The sequence below is a fragment of the Fundulus heteroclitus genome, chromosome 3 (genome assembly GCF_011125445.2).
Source record: "Fundulus heteroclitus isolate FHET01 chromosome 3, MU-UCD_Fhet_4.1, whole genome shotgun sequence".
Classification (NCBI taxonomy): domain Eukaryota; kingdom Metazoa; phylum Chordata; class Actinopteri; order Cyprinodontiformes; family Fundulidae; genus Fundulus; species Fundulus heteroclitus.
In genome coordinates, this window is record NC_046363.1 from 9,006,299 (window position 1) to 9,018,583 (window position 12,285).

General features: G+C 40.4%; 1 protein-coding gene and 1 pseudogene across 1 annotated transcript; both read right to left on the reverse strand.

Moving 5' to 3' along the window:
• Positions 1-3,304, reverse strand: part of LOC118557449 — an 11,693-nt pseudogene extending 8,389 nt beyond the window's left edge.
• A 1,491-nt stretch (positions 3,305-4,795) lies between these two features.
• On the reverse strand, positions 4,796-6,247 carry LOC118559055 (2-oxoisovalerate dehydrogenase subunit beta, mitochondrial-like). Its single transcript, XM_036129745.1, has 2 exons — positions 6,009-6,247; positions 4,796-4,906 (listed from the first exon to the last, which is right to left on the reverse strand). Exons 1-2 carry the CDS (start codon positions 6,196-6,198, stop codon positions 4,812-4,814), a joined length of 285 nt encoding a protein of 94 aa, XP_035985638.1. The 5' UTR covers positions 6,199-6,247; the 3' UTR covers positions 4,796-4,811.
• Positions 6,248-12,285: the final 6,038 nt, after the last annotated feature.

Genomic DNA, 12,285 nt, shown 5'->3' on the forward strand with positions numbered 1-12,285 from the left:
CAACCAGTTATTGGAGTCAGTTTGATTTTTATTTTAATTGTTGCTTTGAGTCCCTCACCCTCAAACGCTAACACAAACTAAACAACATTGTCAAGATCTGCATCACAATTACAGGAACAAGTCAGAGTCATAAGAAAGGTTGGAGCTATCCTTGCTGACCCAAACCGCCGTAGTTACAGGTTGCTGCCATGGGCTTGTAGATCCATAGTAATTAAGTGCAACACAAAATGGGTACAAATGTTAATTTGCCCGTTAGTGTAAGCGTCTTTATTAATTTGCCCTGATGGCCCCAAATTAAAACTGTTTGTATCCAGGTTGTATTATGAACGCTCTTCTTATTTTTGTATTTCTGTTAACTCTGTTTGTATTTCTCTTTGCATTTCATCTCTGCTGGCTGCAAAAACCATGGCCTAATTATATGACCTAGAATGTATGGAGCAACATAGATTTGAAGGCAAAAAGGCTGGCAAAGTTTAGATGCTTTCCATCATCGCTTCTATTTATTACAATGAAAAACATGAAATATTAGAATAAGATGCAAAGTCAGGAGCCCCAAAAGTAGGGTACTAATAAGAACAGTATGCTAGCCAGCATGACAGCAAAAGTTCACGTGGAGTTGGGCAGTCATTTATTAATAATTCCAGAGGTGGGTGAATCAAGCTTCAGAAAGTAAAACCCCTGCCTAGTTTTATTTCATAACCAGTGGTCTGAAACCCAAATCCTCGAGGGATTAGTCCTCGGTAGTCAGACTTCTCAACCTCTGGGTCGGAAAATTTAACTAAAGTCACTATTAGAAGTTGGAGAGTTTTACCCCCTTGTTCTACGCTATGCCTTTCTCCATACCTCCCTCAGTATAGAAGCTCTCTGGCTCTCATTACCCACTGCCGGATTCCTCCGTTTGACTGCCTGGTGGTCTGCTGCCCTGTCAGTCTGCCTGTTCATTCCTGCCAGTGCTGCATGTCCTGTTCCTCTTGTGCCTACACCACCTGTACGTTTCTCTATTTCCACTCATTAAGAGCCAGTTGCCAGGATTTTTGCAGCTGGGTCCTTTTCTAACAATTGTGACGGGAAGATTCTGTTAAGGATGTCACGAAGTCGTAACACAAGGTAGGCTGCATCGGGTTTATCGCGTCAAGTGTGAAGGCTCCCTGCCAACAACAAGCGCATGCAGAACGTGCAGATGATCCTTCAGGTCCTCAGGGTGCACAGTGATAATGTGACCAGCATATGCACTGGGGTGGTTAGATTTTCTTAGATGCGCTGCTGCCATCTAGTGCTAAACAATTTTACACAAACAGCCTTCTCCGGACAGGATCTTACCATATTTGTCTCTCAGGCCCACTGTGCATCGGAATACTCCTCCAAAAGCAACATCTTCCCCGAAGATGAACTGCAGACTATAGAAACATAAAAAAATAGTCAGAGGGTTAAATATTTCAAAGTTCTTGTAAGTAAACCACAATGGTAGATTACACAGAGAAGTTTATGCCTTAGTGAGGATAGCCTTAAAAAGCATTCTGAAAACCTTTACGGCTTGCCATCTCCACAGTATTGATAACTGATAAAGTAAAATTTTCTAGTTTTGAGATTTTAAGAATAGTGTTTTAGTCTTTTTTCATATTAAAATGCCATAAAAAAACAGCTACTGATCTAAAATATCTCGATATGCATTTATCTAGGGCTGTGCGAGTTTGCCAAAAAATTTAAAACTGCGATTTATTCCACCAATAAACTGTGATCTAATTTATACTTTTCTCTGCATTAATCATAAGCAACAAAAAATGGCCTGTAGCTAAAGATGGCAATTTAAAACAAAGAAATGTAACTGTTTTTTATTAGAATTTTCTTATTCAAGAGAATAGCTTGTTGAGTTGGGCAACAATCGTTTTTTGAACATAAAGTGCAACCAACAAACAAAGTATATGTATTAAAACAGTTGACCAGTACTTAATGCTATGTTGAGATTCCTGAAAGTTTCTGGTAGAAAGTATTGATTATATTAACTCTAAAACAAGTAATAAAATTACATTATGTCACTGCTACAACTCTCTTCCCTTCCATGTGGAGGCAAACCCACTTAAAACACATTACAAACACCTAAAGGACGCGTCTGATCCATTAATTGTAAAGTAACCAAAATTTGCAGACCTCTACAAATTGAAAAATGGTGGGTTTTTTTAGTGCGATTATATTGCAAATGTGATTAATTGTCCAGCCCCAATTTTATCCTGATAGAATTTTACTAATTTTTAAACCATTTTATAGAAAACAATGTCATCCATTGTATCCACAGGCAACATTCAATGTGAGGACATTTCAACGCTTCTAAGGGACATCTGGCATAGGATGGTCAGAGCTAAATGTTACATATCTGCTGTGTTTTTAGTCACAACATTTTTTCTATGCCATTATTTAGAACAATCTTGATATTTCTAAGTCTACGTAGTTTTTGTTTTTTGGAAATCACCTTATGAAAGCACGAGTTAAGGGAAACACCCGTGTCTGTTTGTTGATTTTACTTCAGAAATTCCCTGGATCCACTGTATATGCTCCTTAGGGCCAAGCCCCGAGTCATGGTGACTATCCTTATACATTTAGTGCTTGGAGATAACTCAAATTTATTAGAGTCTCTTTATCAACCGGCTTTTTGAAAATTTAACACAGGAATCAAGATTTGGGGAGTGTCCTGACTACAGATAGATAATTTCAGGGTAATGTCTTTGATCTACAGCATGATCACATGCATCTTTTTATGAATGCATGATACTGCATTTGATCGTCTCTAGTTAAAAAAAAAAATTGGTCAGACCTAGACAGAATTATTCCCACTTATAACAAACTTTTTAAAAAAAAGAATATCAATTTTGTTTTAAACAAACATATCTCTAAGGTCCTGTGTGTCTCTAGTGTTGGAATACTGACCTCCGCTGAGTGCATCAGGCAAATTGACTAAACCAAACTCTGCAGCTGGCCGGTTTCCAACTCTTCAGAGCGGAATCACAACACTGAACTCTCCGTCAAAGGAAAGATGGAGGTATCTGTTTCTCACACCAACAGAGCTGGTGTAGACAGTGATTGCTGCAGCACTGCACTCCCCTCCTACCTTCCCCCAGAAAAGACTCTCTCCATTCACAAGAGAAACCCTCACAGACCCTCTCCTGGATCCTCTGCAGTTTGCTTACAGGGCCAGATCTGTGGACCTCCACTTCATCCCTTTAGCACCAGGACCCCCACCGGATCCTATGCAGGATCCTGTTTTAGGACCCCCCTGCTCTGCCTTCACCACATCATCCTGGGTCTGCATGCAGAAAACCCTTTCCTGCTGAATGTTACCATACCCCACCTGAAGGTGGGATGTGCTTGTCTTTGACTCACAGCTCATCAGCACTGGACCCCCCCGCCCTCCTTCCAGGACCTGTAGTCTCCAGGACCCTAAAAGCTGAAACACACCAACCATCCGATCTGACGGACGGATTCTTTTCCTGACCAACTGACTTGCATAGAAGCTCTCTCTGGGGACCACTGGACTCAAGAGATTGAGTATTCACGCAAGTGTATGTGCCACCAATTCTGGAATTGGTGGCACATACACAATAAAAAAGTTTGGCAGTAAAACGTAAAGCTGCAGTTTCTGCTAGAACAAGCTCACAGAAGATCGCTGTCTCACTTTCTTATCTGTTTGCTGTACTTCTACACAGTTTATTGAAATGTTTTGATTATTGAGCAGTTTGTGCTTTCTGGGATAAACCTACATGGGACAAACCTGGCAGGAAATTGCGTTCCTTTTACCGTGTTTTACTTTGCCCAAAGTGTCCCTCTTCTTGTCTGACTCATGGATCTCCCGTCAAATTGCTGTATAGCTCTGACCAAGATGGAGCAGGGGTCTACCTTGGTCGGAGCTACGCAGGGCAGCTGTAAAGAACTGCTGGCCGGTCCTCCCAGCCCCATTTTCTTCAACCAGATCTAACTGCCACGACGCAATTTTCCATCAGATCGTACGGATCGGATGGTTTGGTGTGTTTCTGTCTTAAGATTATAAATGGGGCCCCAGCGTACGGGCCCATTCATGCAAGAACCTCCATTGCTCATTCAATAAGAAAAATATAGAGATCGTCACTATTTTGTCCCTAGATTACTGGAAGAATGTTTGATTCCCACTCACCAAAAATTATGTTTTAAGTCCAATCTCTGATCTAGCCCACTCCCAAAGATGATTTACAAAGAAATAAAAAAAATAAAAAAAAAAGGACTCCATCTAGATGCTGCAATTTTCAACCAAAACCAACCTGCTGCAAACATTGAGCAATACGGTTCTGCAATAAATTTCCTCGGGAGTCTGAAAACTCTTGGACGTTGTGACGACTTCACTGCGGCAACTAAAGCTCTCACCTTGAATTTCTGCGTTTAGAAAGCTGCTCATTAAGGTGCATATTACTAGCAGCAATTTCCTTACAAGTGAGGCCCTTCTGATGCAAAGTGATGAAGTTAGAAAACTGTTCTTTGGAGCTAACCACTGCAAATACAATAAGAGTCAAACAAGTCATGTGTACCCCAGATTTACATTTTGTAATAGAAAAAGCTGATTAAGCTATATGCTATGTAGTACAATGTGTCTGGTCTGTGCATAATATAACAGTATGAACAGCATGTCACCACAGAAACTAAATTCACTTAATTTTCAAGACACAAAGTGTGTGTACTAAACGCTTTAGAAACAGAATTTAGAAAATGCTGTCAACACCACTTTAATTGGCAAAGGTAATTTATGCAGTTGAGAGCCACTTGTTTGATCCACAAGGGGTTTTAACAGGTTAAGTGTAAGTCCTACCTGCTGTCGGGTCACTAGCAAGCGTGTTGTCCAAGGCACTTGTGATGGACTGGAACAAGTTCATCTTCTGTGTGGGACCTAACCATTGGGAACCAAAAAAAAAACATGGCGTTCAAAACAGTTACGGGCAAATCAGCTGTTGGAGCAGAAAGAAATTAGTAACACAGCAAACTTGGCTCCCAAACAAGGCAACCGACGGTACAAAGTGGACGACAAAACATTTTATTAGAGACGATACATTTAGGCCTTTTGTCTGGGACTGTCCATCCCTCGGGTAAGGTTATTTGTTGCATAATAAAGCCACAAAGGTGTTCAATCCCAGCTGTGTGCCTTTTGCAATCTTTAATTTTTTTTTTTTTTTATCCTTTCACAGCAGTTTGCCAGACCCTACCTTTTAATTACAAGCTTGAAATCATTAAATATACGGACCTAAACAAAGGGCAAATGCATTGATGCAACTCATAAACAAGAGGTCTTTGTAGCCTCAGAAAAATCAGGTCTATTGCTTAGTGGGTCATCTCTGATCAGGACATTTATTTCTTTATTTCTTTGTTTGTTTCTATCTCAGAGCAATCCTCTACCAGTCATTTAATTTTAAACAGATGACTCAAAAATAGCATCCAGTCTCAGTTTACACCTGTTAACCTGTATTAGTAGCCGAGATGAATGTGTTTAAAACTCACTGTAATGATTACCATAACTTTAAGGTGCCATTGTCATGAGTGCAGCTCTTTGAGTAAAGAAATGACCCTCCTATGAAGTGGTTCTTCCTTAACATAACTTGATTTGTTACATGGGATCACCCAAAAAACAACACTTTGCCGCCATGATGCTGCATTTCACTCTAGCATAAAATACAAACATTAAGGAGAACGTTGCATCCAGAGAATATAACTAGTCTAACAAACGGACTCGGAGCCGCAAGGCATATTAAGTCAATGTTGTTTCAATCAGTCTGCAAGCAACTAATGGAAAAGTTCGTAACTGTCTTGCATGTTGCCAGTTCTGATGGAGCCCAAACCGGACAGGCTCTTTTTTTCCGGGCTGCAGCTGTGCAGGCGTTCATTTCATACGACAGGTAAACTCTTCCCACAGCGGAGCTTCCGGGGCGAACCTCCTGCTTTCTGACCCATTCGGAACTCGCCGAACGGAGCTAACGCTAGCCGGCTGGTCAACTCACCATACTGGGTCGTTACGGGTTCGGGCTGGAAAGTGAAGTGAGCCGCATGCCTTCGTTGGGTTTTTAGACGGGAGCTGCAGCCCGGCGACAGCTTCAGCAAAGCGCTTCCAGCGGAGCTTTGCTTCCCGGCGCCGGGGACGGAAAGGGTTGCGTGGGCACCTCGGATAAAGACCCGTGCAGCAGCCGCCATCGCTGTTATTATCGGAGAGCAGGAAGGGCAAGATGTATCGAAACACGAAGATCGTCTGGTGACACAAAGACGCCTTCGCTTTGCGAGGCGCAGCAGGAGTTGTGTGGGCTATACTTCTAGGGTCGTCGGTAAAAAGTGAACTCACAGCCGGCTCAGAATCGATTTAAAATACATTTATTATGTTTTAAAAAGTGACGATGTCATACAGAATTTCAGGTAATAAAGAAACTTAATGCGCAACTATGGAAAAGGGGCAGAGTGAGAACTCCTGTTTTTTTCTTGTCACGTAACGTCAGCATATGGGAGCGAAGACAGGCTGTGATTGGTCTAAAAAGGAGGTGGTGTGTAAGGGTTTACCTTTGGAGGCAAGCCACGGACTTGGGGGTTAATAAAGACAAATGGATTCATCCATCCATCCATTTTCTTATTCGCTTTATCCCTCATGGGGTCATGAGGGGTGCTGGTGCCTATCTCCAGCTGTCAATGGGCGAGAGGCAGGGAACACCGTGGACAGGTCACAAGTCTGTCGCAGGGCCAAATGGATTCATGATAAAAGGGGAAAAAACTGTTTCTTATGAAAAAATATACATTTCAATTAGATTTCTTTAAACTTTTGATATTTTATATATTACCTGTGTCCCTAATCCTTGATACAGTTAGGTAAGTCAAATAATTCTTCCTGTGAGACACAGTGTTAACCCCAGTCAATTTGATTTAAAAAAAAAACAACATTTGCCAATAGAAATAAATACATGGAGACTACTCCTTTATAATCAGTCCAAACATTAATAATCCTAGAGCAAAATTTCCTGATCCATTGAAGACTCATCTGTGTTTCTGACACGGAGCCAATGTATGGCAGCTTCTGTCAGTCTGTCCCAGGGCAGCTGTGGCTACTAACATAGCTCACCACCGTCAGGGTGTGAATGTGTGTGTGAGTGGGTAAATGAGTGATTGTAGTGTAAAGCGCCCTGCGATAGATAGAGCAAACATCAACCCGAACCTGGTCAGGCCAACAGCACCGTCTGGTCCCAACCAGGACATGGCTCAAACTATGGGTGACGGAGCCTTTGAGGTCACAGCTCCCCGTCTATGGAACGCTCTCCAGGACCATATTAGAGCCCTGCAGACAGTGGATGTTTTTAAAAAGGAACTTCAAACTCTTTAGACAGACATATTCTGCCTGGTTGTTGTTTTTATGTTACATTTTTATCAACAGTACTGAAAGAGTGTGGCTCTACACTCTTTCTTCATGAGGCGTGAATGCTGCTTGTCAAGAGTTGATGTTTCCTTGGATAGGAAACTTTTTGACAAATTTTGATTGAATTTTCTATCCATCCATTTTCTAACACGTCTACCCCTTGTGGGGTTGTGAGGGGCGCTGACCCGTATCTCCAGCTGTCAATGGGCGAGAGGCAGACAGGGTGCCAGTCTTTCACAGCACAACACAGAGACAAACAACACAAGGAGAATTTAGAGAGGCCAATTAACCTAACAGTCACGTTTTTGGACTGTGGGAGGAAGCCGGCGTACCCAGAGAGAACCCATGCAGAAAGGCCAAGGGTAGGGACTAAAACACAAGACCTTTTTGCTGCAAGGCAACAGCGCTAACCACTGTGCAGCCCCTGAATGAATTTGACAAAAAAAAAATCACTTTAGCCATTACCTACTGTTTTTGTGTATTCTAAAGTAAAGTGAAGCATCATACCAAGTACTTACTGAATCAATGTCTTGCACAAAGAGAATTCAGCTGCTTCAGCTTGTCACCACTGGTCAGGCCTGAAATCTGGGAGTAGTGATGGACTCAGACATGAACCTTCAAAAGCATCTAAAGACAATTTCAAGGTCGGCTTTCTACCAGCTGAAGAACATTTCTAGGATTAATGGACTGACGTCTCAGCATGATCTGGAAAAACTAATTCATGTGTTTATCTTTATTAGAATTGATTACTGCAACGGTGTTTTCAATCTAAAAAGTGGATCAGACAGCTGCAGCTGATCCAGAACGCTGCTGCCCCCGTCCTCACTAAGACTAAGAAAGTAGAGCACATCACCCCAGTACTAAAGTCCTTACACTGGCTCCCTGTATCTCAGAGATTAGACTTTAAAATACTTCTGTTAGTCTATAAATCCCTGAATGGCTTAGCACCTAAATACATCACAGACTTGTTATCAGTGTATCAACCCTCCAGACCACTAAGGTCTTCTGGCTCCAGCCTTCTCTGCATACCTAGAACCAGAACCAAACACGGAGAAGCAGCATTTAGTTCCTATGCTCCACTTATCTGGAACAAACTTCCAGAAAACTGTAAAAGTGCTGAAAGCCTGAGTTCTTTTAAAGCAGGGTCTAAAGTCTATTTGTTTAGAGTTGCCTTTGAACGTTAATGTTGAACCCGTTGCTACTATTCCCCTGCAGTGTACTTTCCTCTGCAATGTTTACTATTCTTTTCTTTTTATTTACCAGGGACAATGCATTTCATAGATAGTACAGCAACGTTACAACTGATGCGATCCACAAAGAGTTTATAGATAGTGCTAATTCTCAACTCCATTCCCTGGCTGGGCATTTCTAAAATCTACAAAATTGCCTATATTATTCAATTATTTCTCCTCCACGTTCACTGTCTTATATCTTATGTTCTGTTCATGTACAGCGCTTTGAATTGTCTTGTTACTGAAATATGCTATGCAAATAAACCTGCCTTGCCTAATATGAGCATAATCACATCTGTTTAACTTCAATTCACAAACAATAACAGTCAATATTCCATGTTCTCAACAAGTAAACGGCTATGTGGTCATTTCCACGTCTGCTGAAATTACTATTTGCTCTGATAGTTGCACATCTTCAGAGGTGGGGACTAGAGTCATTATTTTATGACTTTAGACTTGACTTGAAAAACTGTTCATACTTTGACTTGACTTTTTGACAAATGAATATGAATATGATCCTGTTGAGTTGAAAAGGCTTGATATTATACCCCAAATCGAAATTTTAAAACAATTATTTTCCAAAAAGGATGTGCACCATTGGGTAATTAATTTCAAGCCGGTACACAGCAAATTTCCAGCATTTAAATTTGCATATAACCTTGTAAAACAAGCAGAGATACGCATCAAGCCCCAGGATGTGTGAGACTCACTTTTGGGAAGGATGAGGATTTTTTTTTAGCCATTCATAAATAGATTTTTGTGGATGACGAGTTTCCTCTGTATCTTTGTTGATGTTATGGTCATTTTTGTTGTAAAAGATATGGAGCTTCATGTTGCGTTCTAGGAAACTGAACTTTAACATCTGTGGCTAGATTGGCAACACATTTGCCTTTTTCACACATCCCCACAGCATGACAAACATAGAAAACAGTCACAAACACCATTTTAATTATGAATATAACATATACGTGTCAGGAATTCAGATCTGAGTTTTCTTCATGCCAAGGAGCGCTGATGACGTTCTAGCCTGCACTGGTTGTAGCAGTCGCTGCTGCAGGCCATCTGAAGGAGGGATGCAAAGGCAGGGGTGCAACGTACAACCTAGAGGTTGAGGGGCCTTTTATCAGACTTCAAAATAGTGTAAAAATAGCTGTTTTAAAACAAAAACTTAAGAAATCTTCAATAATAGGTTGCAAAACATTTTATTTGCAGTTTTGTTTCCTGATATTTACATTTTATTCAACTAGGAAAACCGCTGAGATTTAAAAACTTTAGTTTTGTAGAAAATAGAACACCCAAAATACATCTTCATAATACAATGCCTTGAAAAAATGTTAACACCTATAGAATAGAATATTCTATAGAATATTATTCCATCAATCCATTGTCTTTGAAGCAGAGCCATGCAGGCTGAAAGTCTGCCTTATCATCACCATAATTTCCAACAGACTGGTTTCTGATTTAATTTTTCACCATCAGAATCTGTATCCCTCTTCTGCGCCACTCATAGTATTTTGATTTAGTTAATCTTAAGATTTTGATAAGTGATATTTGTCTTTTTAAGTCTTTCTGCCACAACTTTCCACTATTTTGGGGAGAAATATTTGTATCCCCGTCCAAATAATGACAGGGATTAAGAGTCATCCCACATTCTGGATTTTCTGCTTGTAAAAACTTCTTCCTACTACTACTACTCTTGAAATTTTAATGTTAGCTCTTTCAACATTAGTTACAGTTGGGGTGCCAAAAATATTAGTCCCAGCATGGTAGAATGTTGCATTTTCATCTCTGGATTCAACTTTTGCTTTCTTTTCTCTCCTCTCCCATTGTCTTTTTGAAGCCTCTTTTTACATATCTTCCAAACTATAAATTATGCATCTGGTCAGGTGGACTCTCAACTGATCAAATTTTCTCACTGAGAAGACTGGGCGAAGGAGAGCCCCTGTGCCCGACGGTGTGCAACTGGACACACGGTGGTAGGAGGATCATGTGTTGATCCATTTTGTCAGTCCAGGATGTTAAAAATCTGTTCAAAATTGGATTTATGATAACAGGATTTCTTCTTTTTGGAGCTGGCAGTTACCTGGAGTATTGAGAAATTGTGAAAACTTTGGCAGCTGTTTCGGCCCATGTCAACGCTGCCTGAACTATGTGAGGGATATGTTCGGTACCAGCACTCGGACTGAAATGCTGTGTAAGCAGAACTGCAGGCCAGATGTGATTGTCACAATTTAACTCAGTGTAATGACTATCTGGCTTTCTGGTGCAGAAAAGCCAGGGTGCGCAGGAAATTACCCCAGAAATTACTCTGGATTCCAACTAACCCCACTTTGTGAAATAGGGCCCTGGTTGATAGTAATCAATTCAGAAACTGAAACGCTAACTTGATTACTTTGAGATTGACCAAATGTTCTCGGGATGTTCAATCACGGATGTACCACGTGAGAACAAGTGCGTAATTTTGTTTTAAACTACCAACTGACCATAAAGAAACACTCCTTACACTTTCTAACAAAGGTAAACATTTAGTTTGTTGGAAACGAGACGTAGTCAACTGGATCCATTCCTCATGTTTAATGTGTGCTCCCAACACAGTGGACACAGATTCTGTCAGGGAAACTACTTTGGCATTACGCTGGCGTCAGCATGTGTAAAATATGTTACCGCATGGTAATAGTGGATTAAATGATTGTAAGGGCTGAAAAAAAATGTGTACCTCACATCTGCTACACTGACAGCTACTATCCTGCTACTTTTAAATGCCCCCCTTGTCAAGCGTGCCTGAATCAAATGAATGGCTTGTTACTCTGCCTCTGCAGAGATGAATTACATGAGGGAAACTAGCCATTTGATTCAGAACTTGGGGACCCCTGTACTAAACTATTAAGGGTCCCAACAGCACAAAGCTTCTCACTGAAGCAGCAGCTTGGCTACCATTTGTAAAAAATATGTGGAGAAATCAAGCAATGGCACAAATGCTATGAAGCTGCAGATTAACAGGTCTGTCTTAAAAATGAGAACTTGTCTTTGTGAAACAACCAATAAAAATAAAAGTTTAATAATAATAATAATATTACCATTGATTAGTACTGATATGATCTATAAATTGTTGGATCTTGTTGTATAGCTCTATGGAGTGAAAATGGACTCAAAATGTGTGTATTACTGGATTTGCAGGCAGTAAAAAAAAAAAACAAACCCAGAAATAAAAAAAATAAAAATAAATAAATAAAACGATTTTGTATGCAACTTCCAGTACTTGCAAATGTCTGCTCAAGTCCAGAAATAGAAAAAAATATGAATACAAAATAAATGTACACACGCACAAATTACACACACACGTATACTTTTGCACAAAACACCTGATACACACAGACAAATCTACGCTTACGCACAAATCGATTTACCTAAGCCCGAGGGGTTTTGAGCATACATGGTGCATTTAAAGGCTGTTAGAAAGCTGGGTCATTTGAGTTTTCTTCAGAGCCTAATGTTACCACCCTCCTACTGAAGCAGCAAATGTTTTTGGTGGAAGAAAAAAAAAAAATGAATTCCTTGGCATTTCTACAGGTAGACCTATATTTACTTTGTAACATTCAGCTCAGGTGGGAAAATAGACCAAAACAATACAATATGTAGAAAAAATTAAAAAAG

What these genes read in the sequence shown, in the direction of transcription:
- LOC118559055 (XM_036129745.1), bottom strand. Translation starts at nt 6,198, where the DNA reads ATGGCGGCTGCTGCACGGGTCTTTATCCGAGGTGCCCACGCAACCCTT. An exon ending in ACCCGTAACGACCCAGTATG is followed by an intron (nt 4,907 to 6,008) that starts GTGAGTTGACCA and finishes CCCAATGGTTAG; the next exon opens with GTCCCACACAGAAGATGAAC.